This window comes from Triticum dicoccoides, chromosome 4B (assembly GCF_002162155.2).
Source record: "Triticum dicoccoides isolate Atlit2015 ecotype Zavitan chromosome 4B, WEW_v2.0, whole genome shotgun sequence".
NCBI classification, from domain to species: Eukaryota; Viridiplantae; Streptophyta; class Magnoliopsida; order Poales; family Poaceae; genus Triticum; species Triticum dicoccoides.
Window position 1 is genome coordinate 71938043 of NC_041387.1, and position 15297 is coordinate 71953339.

A 15297-nucleotide genomic window follows, 5' to 3' on the forward strand; every position below is an offset into this window, starting at 1 on the left:
ACATGAAGGAGGGGTAGGGGACACGGATGGCTGCTCTGCTACCGCTGACGCGTGATACTCTATACAACTTGTCTGAACCCTGCAGCATTTTTGTGATGTCCATCGGCCATGCTGGCTGCTCACGTGTCATCTACAGTATGACACACCAGCTGTATCGCACGTTGCAAGCATGGTTCCTGCTTCCTGGGCATAACTCGTCCATTAGCCTGCTGCCCGCCTGATTGCAGAAGATACTCAGTACCCGTCAAGGAAGCTAGTAGGTCTATTGCTGCAGCGCGCAGGCTTCCTTGTCGAAATGCGACAGCCTCCCTCCCTCACCAGTCACCACCTCCGTGCCTCCCAAATCATCGCCTCTGACGAGTTTGCCGGGCGAAACTGTCCAGCGCCCTCGGCGGGCGCAGCGGCGCCATCGACGCCCGCACCGGAAAGACACCCTGTAGCAAATCTTTTACTGCATATTTGACAAGGATTGAATCATTTAATTCCGTATGTGTACTCTATCCGTTCGGCAACGTAGGGTACTCTTTTCTTTTTGAACATCAGTGCAGACACAAGCGCTCATATACACGCCCATACACTCGCCCCTATGAACGCACACACGTATATCCTATTCCCCTATGAGCATCTTCGAAAGACTGTGCCGGCATATCATCTTGAAAATTTACGAAGTCACCGTAGGCACCTCGTCATCGACGGAAACGTCTCCTCCCACTGAATGCACATCACTAGAAATACTGAAATAAATTCAGAATAATTGCGAGCACCAGGATTTGAACCCTGGTGGGTAGGATACTCCTACTATATTGTTTGACGCAGTTTAAAGGGAGTGCCTGAACATCAGATGCCTGAAAAAGAAAGTGATTTGTGTCATTCACTTTGTTTTCCGCCCGTCACATAAAAAAAAATGATTAACGTCATTCACTTTGTTTTCGGTCCGTCACATCGGTATATATGACCAACCTGGACTGCTAAATCTCAATCGACTGAGCTTTAACCAAGTCTAAATCGATTTTGTATTAGTAGGATCTTACATGAAGGTTCGTGCAAAATTTTCTTTCTAGATTTTATTTTTCAGTTCTTACGTGTTATGGCACTTAACTTAAACTTGGGTAAGTCTCATCGACTGAGAACTAGCCACATCTGAACCGGATTCTAGAATCCTGCTATATGTAAGACATTCCATGTAGTACGTTTTTTGTCGGAACATAGCAGATCGAACCATCCTCGAGGTGGATTCAAAGTGCATCCACCACTACGTTGCATGCATCGTGCCAGGATCGGACAGGGAAATCGCCGCACATGTACTAGTTTCATTTCCTCTTTATATAAACTTTGATCGAACATATGGACATATTCAACAAATCTAATACTCCTATCCTACACTATCTTAAAACGGAAGGGGTACTGCATATGCTGTGCAAGTGCCAAGCATCAAGAATCGAGAGGGCTACTAGATGACACATAACTTTGCTACAGCTGCCGCGTGACTTGTCGACTAGCCTGCCCGCTTGATCACTGGTCCTATAGTCAATTGCCGCTGCCCAGGAAGGTTTCCTTGTTAATTGCGAGAGCGTCCCTCCCTCCCTCGCCACCTCTGCGCCTCCCAACTCCTCACTTGACCTCACTCACGACCACGAGTTTCCCTGTTGAAAATGTCCAGCGCCCTCGCCGAACGCAGCGGCGCCATCGACGCCCGCACCGGCTACTGCGCCACCACCAGGTCGTTCGTCAGCCTCCGCCCGCCGCTGCCGCTGCCGCCGGCGGACGTCCCGCTCACATTCCCGGCCTTCGCGCTGTCGCTGCTGCCGTCCCCTCTCCCCGCCCACCCGGCGCTCCTCGACGCCGCCACCGGCGAGGCCGTCTCCTACCCGGCGTTCCTGTCCCAGGTGCGCGCGCTCGTGGGCGCGCTGCGATCGCGCGCGGTCCCGCTCGGCCGCGGCGACGTGGCCTTCGTCCTTGCCCCCGCGCGGCTCGACGTGCCCGTGCTCTACTTCGCGCTCCTCGCCGTCGGCGTCGTCGTGTCCCCGGCCAACCCGTCCCTCACCGCCGGCGAGGTCGCGCGCCTCGTCTCCCTGTCCGGCGCGTCCGTCGCCTTCGCCGTCTCCTCCACCGCCGCCAAGCTCCCCGCCGGCCTCCCCACCATCCTCCTCGACTCCACACACTTCCGCTCCCTCCTGCACAGCGACCAAGGGGAGAACGAGTCGGCGCCGCTTGACACCGGAGCAGTGTGCCAGTCGGCGACAGCGACGATCCAGTACTCCTCCGGCACGACAGGGCGGGTGAAGGCGGCGGCGCTGCCGCACCGGAGCTTCATCGCGCAGGCGGCGGGGTTCCATGCCCGGCACGTGAGGTCGCGGAAGGTCAACGAGAGGACTCTGATGGGTGCTCCCATGTTCCACTCCATGGGTTTCTTCTTCACGCTGAACGGGCTGGCGCAGGGGTTTACCACGGTGGTGATGACGGCCGTGGCCACCCGGGCGGGGTTAAGGGGGATGCTGGAGGCAGCGCAGCGGTGGGAGGTCACGGAGATGACGGCGGCGCCTCCCGTGGTGCTGGGGATAACGAAAGACCGGTGCCGGCTGACGAGTCTGGTGCGGGTGATCTGCGGCGGCGCCCCTCTGCCGACGTCGGTGGCGGAGCAGTTCCGCCGGCGCTTCCCTCACGTGGATCTGTGCATGGTTAGTGTTTCCAAACGTTTATGCTTTTTTTTTCCGAAGAAAACGTTTATCCTTTTCATCACTAACAAAAAGCAGTACAAAGTTCAAACCACATGGACATGGTGTATGTGGTAAGCAACCTCAAAACAAACAATTTCAACAAAAAACGCAAAGTTTTAAAAGTGCACACATACAGTCCGATATTTTCCCGTTCTAAAATTATGCGTATGTTGTTTCCTTTGTCTAACATAAATGGGATCCACAAACGCATCATATAAAGAAGAGAGCATTTGGTGCTCACGAAGTTTTCTTTTATAAAAAAATGCCAACAGGCTAATCTAGGCCGGGTTGGTCTCGTTTTTTGTGTGTTGTCGTCTGCTGGGTCTTAGAACAATAAAATGGTTGATAAGTTTTGGTGAAATAACCCTGCAAAAAGAAGTAATAATGTCCTAGCCAGTTTCAAGAACCATTAGAAAAATCAGTTTTATTAGAACTCATCTAGATGAGATATAATTTGGTCTCATTCGCGTTTTATATCCATTGGATGTGATTCTATAAGATGCGTGTGTGCTGACGTGGGTTATATTTGTTCTTGTTTTTAAAGTGAATGAGATCAAATTATATTTCATCTAGATGAGTTTTAGGTACTCCCTAGAAAAATAGCTGCGCGCGTAGCATGCTCTGTTTGAATATGTGGGAAATTGGATTCAGAAAATGATATAGAAGTCCAAAGGGGGTCGAAATGATGTGACAAGTCTAGGAAGAAATCTTCATAAGGCCAAATTACATGGATTAATATTCGAAACGTTTCGGCTTTTCATCACTAACGAAAAGTACAAAGTCCAAGAAAATAGTACACATATATACAAGTAAAAGGAAAGTACACATATGTATACAGTTCAAAAAAGTACTCTCTTTATAAAGAACTATGAGAGCATTTAGATCAGTAAAGTAGTGATCTAAACCATCTTATATTTCTTTACAGAAGAACTACAATAATGTTCATTGATACCTTTGTCTAACATAAATGGGATCGACAATCGCATCGTATTAAGAACAAATTTGCAGGCAACAGGTACTGCAAGTCCCCTGGGTCTAGAACAATGAATTGTTTATAAGTTTTGGTGAAGATAATAATATAATGTCCCAGCCAGTTTCGAGAACCATTAAGAAAGTCATTGCATGTTTAGCGTTCTCTGTTTGAATATGAGGCAAATTGGATTCAGAAAATGATGCAGAGGGCCAAACTACGTGAATATGGGGCAAATGGGATCAAAATGATGTGACAAGTCTGGGGAGAAATCTTCACAAGGGCCAAATTATACGGCTAAATATTGATAAGTTTAGGAAGGTTCGCAAAGTAGACGGCTTCCAATCAAGCTGTAGACTTTTTATTTTGGCTTGCCTACATATTGGCAGGCCAACTTTTCTGACACCAAACCAAGCAACCCTTGCGTATTTGTACGACAGTAAATAAGTATCCTACAATTGCGATTGTTTCAACGTTTTTTTTTGGGTCCAAAATTGAGGTAGCCTTCAACTCCAAAACTTGCTACAAATTGATAAGTTTAGGGAGGTTCGCAAAGTAGACGGCTTCCAATCAAGCGGTAGACATTTTTTTTTTTGGCTTGCCTAAGTATTGGCAGGCCAACTTCTGACACCAAACCAAGCAGCCCTTGGGTATTTGTACGACAGTAAATAAGTATCTTACAATTGCGATTGTTTCAACGTTCTTTTTTGTTGCAATGGCGATTGTTTGAAAGTTATCTTTCTTTTACGGAACAGAAGGTAGTACGACTATTTTCGATCGTGACATCGGTGGACGCTAAGTAAGATACAAAATTGTGATGCTGCTGACCCTAATTGTACTCACTATGCTCCACTTGTATCAGAATATAACTAATGTGACGATTGCTGATGTGGACAAGACAGCCAAAACCAAGACTAATCCACCCGTACAACATCACAAAAAAAGTAAAAAAACTCAGTACGACTTTTTATTTGGAAACAACCTAAACTGAACCCACAAATTGCGTCGAACCGGACAACGACAGAGATAGCTTTTGTTAGCCTAAAAAAGGACATGCATCCATTTCTCCTTGGAGCATTTGTTTCGTCACCTCTTTGTTAGAATTTCTTTCGGAAAAAACCTTATGTCTTATTTTTTCTTAAAAAAGAGATATATGTATATACATTCTTTTTCTTTTTAATGAGTGTGCTTCAGTTTAGAGAGTGCTTCTACTTCAGTTTTCAAGGTTCAAGCAAGGCCCATTTAGATTTAGGGAGTAGGGACCAGAACGAAAGAAAAATAGAGTAGTTGGCGATCTACGCAACTGAAAATACTTTACCATATAGAGGCATCGAGATTCTAGAAGAACGTTGCAAGTAGTACATGGGGAACACCGTGATGACTGTAGTTTTTAGATTTTGTTTTTGCCAATCACCGTGATGACTGACGAGCAGCGAGCGTACTCCAACGGGACACATCTAGTATGGGATACTCTTTTCGGGTTTATAATTTGGGTACGGATTTTAGGTCTTCAATTGACTAAAATTACATTATTACATTTTTCAGAAATATATATTTAAATTCTTCATCAAATAAAGTTCTTAACAATATACTCCCTCCGTCCCAAAATAAGTGTCTCAAGCTTAATACAGTTTTATACAGAGTTAGTATAAAGTTGTGACACTTATTTTGAGACGGAGGAAGTAATTTTTATGACATATTATACATACTTTATTTGTTACTCTCTCCGTTCGAAAAAATTTGTCCCTCAAATAAACATATCTAGCGTAAATTAAAGATCTAAAAACTAATGCCCGACTTGTAAACCGAACAAAAGTACTAGAAAAGTAATTGTTTTCTGTGGAGATAGAAAAGTAATATAAAATATTAGTAATACTTCCGCAATATTTTTGCTTAACCTTGACCGGCCTCACACTAGTAGTATAAAAGCATTCGCACGCGTATACTCCCTCCATTCCCTTATACAAGGCCACAATGAAAATTACAATTTACATCTATACAAGGCCACAAACTGTAATCGAGGCAAAAATTAATGATGTTTTGTCGTACTACCAACTGTTTTAATACATGCATTCATGTAGTCATAATGACACTGTGCTACTTCCTTCTAATTCCTTCCTTGCATGCATGTGGGCATATTAATGACCTCAGTTAACGAAAAGAAAAGTGGACTTCCAAAGAAGTCATTAAATTTTATCTTGATACCTGTAATTTGAGTTTGTGGCCTTGTATAAGGGAATGGATGGAGTACATAAATTACATAAAACTATGTTGTAAGAAAATATGCGGCAATTTCACCAAAAGTGCAGCTTTCATGTTGGGAAGAGAAATGTGCTTAATATTGTAGCACTATTTTGTCTCCAAACTTCTTAAAAGATAAACCGAATTAAATCTCACATCCAACACGTAGGCGATGAGACTTTGAGTTCTGGTTTATCTCAAGCCACCTCTCCGCCAGAGCCTACCACCGCTCAAGCCATGGCTCGTCCACACGGTTTAGTGATTCGTCAGTTCCTTGAAAATATGATTTGGATCAGTCAATTCTGGATGCAGAGCAGCGTCTGGCCCTGAGGCCAAGCCAGGAGCGAGCAGTCTCATGCGAAGGAGAGTTCTAGGTTAGACAAATGCGAGTGGGGAGGGGGCTTTTCGTTTTGACCCCCGATCAGATTAGACATAGCCCGAGCAGGAGACGTGGTCAACCCGGATGGTGGCGGTGAGACTCAAGAGGGAAATCGCTCGAGGCTGATCCACCGTGGAGATCTCAGAGGTGATCGCCGCCTAGGCACGTCGAGCGTAGGTAGGTCGGGTATGGCTACGGGGCGAGAATTGAGGTCTCAAAATTAGACAATATTGACATAGCAACTTATTTTTTTTCAGTTGAATTTATTTAGGACATTCTTCACAAAAGAAATGTGGCACGAAAGATGAGCATACATCAACAATACTAGTCTAACATGATAAGCTTAAGTAACAACAAGTTGGGGCCATCGGCTTTTTTAAGCTGCTACGACGGGCGAAAGTCGGCCGGAACCATTTTCATTTTCACAAACAAGATCTATATACGACAAATCGGATATAACATGTAGCCCTGGACACACACAAGAAGGTACAGGGAAAGACATATAGAGAGCCGGAAACAAGCTATGACAAGTACCCATAGTTCGCGCCATAGTCAAATTATAATCTAGTTATTTGATTATTTGATTGAAATTCAGTCAAATTGACGTGGGCATTTGGTCATTTATCAAGTTGAAAATGGCAATAGCGGAAACGTCAGTGTTCAATGTTGCCCGAAAAATGTCTGAAACCAAAAAGTCTGGAACCACGGTGTCCACTGTCAGCCTTGGATCCTTCGAACCAAGCACAGAAACGCAGTACGCTACCCAACAGCATTAAACGCATGATTCCATTTCCATCTTCGTTCATGAGGCACATCTATCGTGGTTCGTATGCATGCATGCATGCGTGCAATGTCGCCGCGGGACATGGGAGTACCCAAGTTTACGATTCCTGCCGCGCCATGCATGTTCTCAGTGCCTCTCCTGCAATGATGTTGCTTCAGCAATCCATCGCCGGGGTCGATGCTGGTTGCTGGATCACAAACCATGTGATGGGACTGGGACCGCACAAAATCAACAGCCGACTAGATCATGATCTCGGCCGCTTTTGACCGCAGACTGTTGCGTTACTTGCACATCACTCACTCGCTGCATTTGTCCACGTGCTGCATCGGCAACTACTTGGCCAATAATAAGTGGTTTGTCGGATCCGAATCTGGTAGATCTGAATCTCGTTGGATATATTCACGAGTAATGCAGGAGCATGTCAATTGTAAAAAAGAAAAGAAATTGAGATAACAATGCCATCCAATGCTGCCCACATACATCCGGCAAATTCGAACTAATTGGACGAAATTCGTTCAAACCGAATGAATTTCATTGAAGATCCGACATAATTTACATAAAAGGTCGATAAACAAACAAAAACTAAACCCTATTGTAGAAATGCATGCGCTAGCCAATGCAACCAAAAGGCCGATCTGATGAAAGAAACTAGGCAGCACATTATACGTCAACACCTATACCGGACGGTCACCTTGTACGCGTAGCCGTCCTGCCCTGCCGCACCGGCGTCTTCATCAATGCCGTCGTTGTCGTCGTGGTGGTGGTCCCTCCAGCGGCGGAACGACGCCGGATGGCCACGGCAACCTTGTCCGGCAGCTGCCTGCCGCTCGCGAAGGAGCCGCTCCACCTCCTGATGCGCGTTGCGAAGTGCCGCCGCGACTAGTGCTGACGTGGTCTTCGAGCCCTGGCGGCGGCCTTGCCGCGACCGGCGTTGGCGGAGGAGTCGCTAAGCGACCACTCCTCGCCGATCTTGGCGAGCTCGTCATCAAGGAGGCGGTGCCGCCTGGCGGCTGTCTCCACGGTGGTCACAAAGCGGTCGAGCGCCCACGCGGTGGCGAGGTCAGAGTCATTGCGGACCCAGTCTGGTGCCACATCGCTCTTGGCGAACGCGGAGCGGCGACCGACATTGCGCCGGTCGTACCTCGCCTGCTGCCTCGCCGCGCGCTCCGCCTCGGAGACGACGACCCTCGAGCCCAAGGCACATCCGTAACTTCCTCCTCCGAGGTAGCAGAGGGAGCGACCCCGCGCCTTCCTGATCGCGGGCGGCAACTTCTCCTTGACAGCGAGGCGGTGGTGGTGCAGCAAGGACACAGCTCCTTCTTGTCCTAGCATCCGATCAGGACGCCGTAATGGTGGTGCAGGGGCGAGGCCGGCTCCTCCTTGAAGACTGCGACACCTCCTTGATGCGCGCCGACAATGGTGGTGATGGGCCCATGTAACGAAGCGACTGCTCCGTCATTATCTTTATCTGACACACGAAATCTCCGTCCGTAAGACTGGCCTCCTTGAAGAGTCGGGGCGGCTGCTGCGTGGCGCCTGGTCCTCGTCGTCACTGGAGGAGATGACGATCTCCTCCTTGGCGGAGGAGCCGACCGCCGTGGATGACGAAGGGCCAGGAGAGCGACGACGGCTGCGCCAGAACCATCGGAGGAAGAGCTTCCGCCGATGCCGCCTGCCGGAAGCACCATGACTTCAGCATCCCCTCTGGGATCGGACAAGATGAAGGGCTCGGCGAGGTGGGTGACGGGGACGCGGAGTGCTGCGGTGCTTGGGGAGGGGGATTGCGGCTCTGTGCTTCACCGAAGCATGGCTTATATAGCCGCGGCCATGCCAGGTGAAGGGGCGGTTAGCTCGCTTCAATGTGGCGTAGCAGCCAGAGTTGGTTCCTCGGGAAGCTGCGTCCGCATTGAAGCGGCGGCTGCCGAGAGGTCGCGTCGGTCAGCGGCGCCCTCCGCCCGGTCACATCACGCGACATCAATGCCGGCCGCTCCATGCTCTGGGGCGGCATGAATGCGGCGCGGTAAGCGACACGTGCATTGGAAGAAAAACGCGGGAGGGGCGGATGGGGGGTTTGGGTGGGCCAGTGTGGTCAAAAGCGGGCTTGAGAGCGGTCCGGATGCCCGCAAAGCTCCCCACGTTTGTCTCCGGCTTGCGGCGTCCGAACCGTGCCGTGGACTAATACAGATCGGTGTTGAATGGCTTCCGCGGTCCGGGCAGTAAGGCCCAGACGTATGTGGGAGGTTTGAGGGTGCCGTTGGAGATGCCCTTACAAACATTGAAATCTCTTTCAAGTTGCTATGTTTTTGTTTCGGGAAGTTGCTATGTGTTTGTAGCTGTTCGTAGTTGAAAGGGCCATTTCTGTCGACGGAGATTTTCAATACATTTTCGAAAATCTTGTGACGTAATTCTTTAATGTTTTTTTTCCTTTCGATATTGATAATTCTGTAATGTGTCAACACCTGTACCCATGTTCTTCTGCATTACGAACATTAAAATCTCTTTCATGTTGCTTATGTGTTTCAAGCTGTTCGTAGTTAAAAGAGTCATTTCTGTCAACGGAAATTTTCAGTGCACATTATAAAATCTAGTGACTTAAATCCGCTTCAGGGATACGGCTCAACGGAGGCTGGAGGCATATCTTTGATGGTCGATCGGGACGAGTGCTCCCGCGTAGGCTCCGCCGGCCGTATCTCCCACAACGTCGAGACGAAGATCGTCGACATCATCACCGGCGAGCCCTTGTCCGTCGGGCGGAAAGGGGAGCTGTGCGTGAGAGGCCCTTCTATCATGACAGGTGAACCCACGAACGCACATCGCTGTCAGTTTTGTTTATTTCGGGCGCGCAGATTGCTGTGATCCAGCGCTGAGATTACCTACTGTTTTTGTTTGTGTGCAGGTTACGTAGGCGACGGTGAGGCGAACGCGGCCGCTTTCGATTCGGAAGGCTGGCTGAAGACCGGCGACCTTTGCTACATTGATCAGGATGGGTTTCTGTTCGTTGTCGATAGGCTCAAGGAGCTTATCAAGTACAAGGCCTATCAGGTCTGCTTTTATCTACGTGTCATTATTGTCATATATAGCAGCATTATTCGCGTGGTTGATGCTTAGCTGGATAAACTGAATAACTGCAGGTCGCGCCTGCAGAGCTGGAGCTTGTCCTGCAATCGCTGCCAGAAATTATTGATGCTGCAGTCATGCCGTAAGTTATTCCCAATAAAATCGAAAATGCTCGTTCATACTCTGATTGAACTTGTTGGTTGAATTCTGCATTGCAATATGTTCTGAACAATAACAAGGCAGATTACAAAACAGGAACATGCTTGAAAAGAAAAACAAATAAACTGCTTATATTATCACAGTACTTGCTTGTATGCAAATAGAGACAAGGGGCTTCGTACCCTTATTAGTTGGAGTGATACTATATGATGAACCGACTTGTTAAGTCTCCGTTGATACTATACCCGTGAGATTTTACATTAAGATCCGTGTAACATTTTCTTTTAGTTTTTTTTTCTCTTTCTTGCGTGTTATGTCACTTGACTGAGACTTGGTTAAATCTCAATCGACTGAGAACTAGCATGAACATGTAAACCATGCCAACTCCTACAGTACTGACGGCTTCACTGGATTTGCAGATATCCTCACGACGAGGCGGGAGAGATACCCATGGCGCTTGTGGTGAGGCAGCCCGGGAGCAAAGTCACGGAGGCGCAGGTCATGGAGCATGTGGCGAAGCAGGTGGCGCCGTACAAGAAGGTCCGCAAGGTTCTCTTCATCGACTCCATACCCAGATCGCCGGCCGGGAAGATCTTGAGGAGGCAGTTGTCAGACCATATGCAGCCTTGCCATGTGTCCAGACTGTGATGAACCTTGTGACCATCGGTGAGATGTATGCGCTGCCATGGGCAGAAACAAGACTCAATATCGTCAGGTGTGCATGGTGCTATACAAATAAAATGGATGGTAAATGACGCCCCATCCCATTGTATATGTAGTAGTAGGTCGCAACCGTGATCTGCTCAAAGTAAGTGTTCAAACCATGTAGTGCCGTCTTGGAACATGTCGTAAGGTATTTTATTTTTGAGGAAATTGCACAAATACACAACTTCTGGAGTTAGGGTAACACAAAACCACAACTCCAGAAAACCACAACTTCAGGTCTAATCGGTAACAAAAAACACAAATCTGTTCTGATTAGTCGGTGAAGGAGAATTATGGCATGTGGGTTCAGTCCTAAATGATCAATTGGGAAATTTTTCAACCAATTTAGCCCAACCATTTTGAAATTTGGGATGTTTTTGTAAGAATCGGTCAAATTTTCTTCAAGAAATCAAAGTACTCAAAAAAACTGAAATTTTTACAGTAATTCAAAACATGTTAAATGATCAATCCGGGAATTTTTAGCTAACTTGGCCCAGCCATTTAAATTTTGGACAGCTTTTGTAAGATAAAAGTGGTTGATTTGTGTTTTCGTTACTGCTTAGTTCTGGAGTTGTGGTTTTCTGTTAAAATCCTCTAGTGTTGTGGTTTTGTGTTACCTTACCCCCAAAAGTTGTGTATTTGTGCAACTCTCTCTTTATTTTTCTTCGTCTAGTTGTATGCGTATGAGTTTTTGCACCTAGAATTTATACAACTAGATGATACCCCACATGTTGTTGCAGGAATATTTTGTAACATATTTCAATGTGATTCATTGTATATGAAACATGAATATTTGAAGTAATAATATCAAAAGCCAAAACTAAAAATACATACAATGTTTATTAAATATATATAGCATAATAGAATGAAAATTCTCATGTATGTTTGCATGTTGAGATGGGTCTTTTTTCATGCATGTCACGATGAAGTGGCATATGCTCGCATGTTGAGAGACATATGGTAAAGGGGTGGGCCTTTTCTCGTGCATATTGTGCGATGATGTGGCATGCTTGCATGTCGAGAGAAATAGTTAGTGGGGGCTATGTATTTAGATGTAGAAGATTAGTTATGATCATACAAAAATTGTGGTATGAGATGATGTGGCATGTTTTTTTTTTTCAAAACGGAGGCAAAAGATTTGCCTCGTCTATTAAATAAGGGAGGGACAAGGTTCAGGGTTTTACAACACCCACATACACGGCATGACAATTACTCGCGCAAAAAATGACCCCTAGTCTTTTTGCACCAGCGGTGATCTAGAGATTTGCCTCCTCCAAAATGGTGCTGAGAAGGATAAGAGGCGGCCTGCTCTTGTGGTGGAACTGAAGGAAATATGCCCTAGAGGCAATAATAAAGTTGTTATTTTATATTTCCTTATATCATGATAAATGTTTATTATTCATGCTATAATTGTATTAACCGGAAACTTGATACATGTGTGGATACATAGACAAAATACTGTGTCCCTAGTAAGCCTATACTAAACTAGCTCATTAATCAAAGATGGTTAAGTTTCCTAACCATAGACATGTGTTGTCCATTTGATGAACAGAATCACATCATTAGGAGAATGTTGTGATGGGCAAGACCCATTCGTTAGCTTAGCAATATGATCGTTCAGTTTTATTGTATTGCTTTCTTCATGTCATATACATATTCCTTTGACTATGAGATTATGCAACTCCCGGATACCGGAGGAATACCTTATGTGCTATCAAACGTCAAAACGTAACTGAGTGATTATAAAGATGCTCTACAGGTATCTCCGAAGGTGTTTGTTGGGTTGGCATAGATCGAGATTAGGATTTGTCACTCCAAGTATCGGAGAGATATCTTTGGGCCCTCTCGGTAATACACATCATAAGAAGCCTTGCAAGCAAAGTGAGTAATGAGTTAGTTGCAGGATGATGTATTACGGAACAAGTAAAGAGACTTGCTGGTAACGAGATTGAACTAGGTATGAAGATACTGACGATCAAAACTTGGGCAAGTAACATATCGATGAGAAAGGGAATAATGTATGTTGTCATAACGGTTCGACCGATAAAGATCTTTGTAGAATATGTGGGAGCCAATATGAGCATCCAGGTTTCGTTATTCGTTATTGACCGGAGAGGTGTCTCGGTCATGTCTACATAGTTCTCGAACCCGTAGGGTCCGCACGCTTAACATTCGATGACGATATTGTATTATATGAGTTATATGATTTGGTGACTGAATGTTGTTCGGAGTCCGGAATGAGATCACAAACATGACAAGGAGTCTCGAAATGGTCGAGCGGTAAAGATTAATAAATAGGACGATGGTATTCAGACACCAGAAGTATTCCGGAGGGTACCGGGTACATATCGAGTCATCGGAAAGGAGTTTCGGGCAACCCTGGCAAAGATGGGCCGAGGGAGGGACATACCAACCCACAAGGGGCTGGTGCACCCCTTTCCCTGGCTGCAGGCCCTAGAGGAAGGAAAGGAGGGGGCGCCACCTCTTCCTGCCTTTCCCCCTTGGCAGGAGAAAGGAAAGGGGGGGGGGCACCTCCTCCTTCCTCCCCCTCATTGCCAAAAGAAGGAAAGGGGGGGCGCCGACCTAGGGCAGGAGCCCAAGTAGGATCCCTCCTACTTGGGGCGCCCCAAGGCTGCTCCCCTCCCCCTCCCACCTATATATACATGGGAAGGGGGCACCTAGAACACACACCAACAATCGTTAGCCGTGTGCGGTGCCCCCCTCCATAGTTTACGCCTCTGGTCATATCTTCGTAGTGCTTAAGCGAAGTCCTACGCGGATCACTTCACCATCAACTTCACAATGCCGTCGTGCTGGTGGAACTCATCTACTTCCTCGACACCTTGCTGGATCAATAAGGCGAGGACCGTCATCGCGATGAACGTGTGCAGATCTTGGAGGTGCCGTACGTTCGGTACTTGATCGGTCGGAGTTAGAAGAAGTTTGACTACATCAACCGCGTTGTCAAACATTTCCGCTTTTGGTCTACGAGGGTTCATAGACACACTCTCTCCCTCCTGTTTCTATTCATCTCCTAGATAGATCTTGCGTGAGCGTAGGAGTTTTTTTTGAAATTGCATGCTATGTTTCCCAACAGTAGCATCCAAACCAGGTCTATGAGTAGATGATATGCATGAGTAGAGCACAAAGAGTTGTGGGCGGTGATTGTCATACTACTTACCACCAATGTCTTATTTTGATTCGGCGGTATTGTTGGATGAAGCGGCCCGGACCAACCATACAAGACCACGTTCATGAGACCGGTTCCACCGACAGACATGCAACTAGTTTTGCATAAAGGTGGATGATGGGTGTCTGTTTCTCCTACTTTAGTTGAATCAAATTTGACTGCGGGCAATCCTTGTTGAAGGTTAAAACAACAAACTTGATAAATCACCGTTGTGGTTTTGTGTCGTAGGTAAGAACGGTTCTTGCTAGAAGCCCGTAGCAGCCACGTAAAACTTGCAACAACAAAGTAGAGGACGTCTAACTTGTTTTTGTAGGGCATGCTTGTGATGTGATATGGTCAAGACATGATGTGCTATGCGTTATTGTATGATATGATCATGTTTTGTAAGAGTTATCGGCAACTGGCAGGAGCCTTATGGTTGTCGCTTTATTGTATGAAATGCAAACACCATGTAATAGCTTTACTTTATCACTATGTGTTAGCGATAGTTGTATAAGCAATAGTTGGCGAGACGACCATGACGCTATGATGGAGATCAAGGTGTCAAGCCGGCGACAATGGAGATCATGACGATGCTTTGGAGGTGGAGATCAAAAGCACAAGATGATGGTGGCCATATCATGTCACATATTTTGATTGCATGTGATGTTTATCTTTATGCATCTTATTTTGCTTAGTACGGCGGTAGCATTATAAGACGATCCCTTAACTAAATTTCAAGGTATAAGTGTTCTCCCCGAGTATGCACCGTTGCAACAGTTCTTTATGCTAAGACACCATGTGATGATCGGGTGTGATAGGCTCTACGTTCACATACAATGGGTGCAAGACAGTTTTGCACATGCGGAATACTCAGGTTAAACTTGAGAAGCCTAGCATGTACAGACATGGCCTCGGAATACTGGAGACCGAAAGGTCGAACATGAATCATACAGTAGATATGACATAGAGATGTTCACCGTTGATGACTATTCCATCTCACGTGATGATCGGACATGGTTTAGTTGATTTGGACCACGTATCATTTAGATGACTTGGGGGATGTCAATCTAAGTGGGAGCTCTTAAGTAATATGATTAATTGAACTTAATTTAT

At 46.3% G+C, this 15297-nt stretch overlaps 1 protein-coding gene across 1 annotated transcript; it reads left to right on the forward strand.

The window, feature by feature from the left end:
* The first annotated feature begins 1576 nt into the window (after nt 1-1576).
* Nucleotides 1577-11172, forward strand: LOC119295086 (4-coumarate--CoA ligase-like 7). The gene is made up of 5 exons (XM_037573413.1): nt 1577-2678; nt 9699-9885; nt 9988-10133; nt 10223-10290; nt 10727-11172. Exons 1-5 carry the CDS (start codon nt 1653-1655, stop codon nt 10953-10955), a joined length of 1656 nt encoding a protein of 551 aa, XP_037429310.1. The 5' UTR covers nt 1577-1652; the 3' UTR covers nt 10956-11172.
* The last annotated feature ends 4125 nt before the right edge of the window (nt 11173-15297 follow it).

What these genes read in the sequence shown, in the direction of transcription:
- LOC119295086 (XM_037573413.1), top strand. Translation starts at nt 1,653, where the DNA reads ATGTCCAGCGCCCTCGCCGAACGCAGCGGCGCCATCGACGCCCGCACC. An exon ending in CTCACGTGGATCTGTGCATG is followed by an intron (nt 2,679 to 9,698) that starts GTTAGTGTTTCC and finishes AATCCGCTTCAG; the next exon opens with GGATACGGCTCAACGGAGGC. An exon ending in AGGCCCTTCTATCATGACAG is followed by an intron (nt 9,886 to 9,987) that starts GTGAACCCACGA and finishes GTTTGTGTGCAG; the next exon opens with GTTACGTAGGCGACGGTGAG.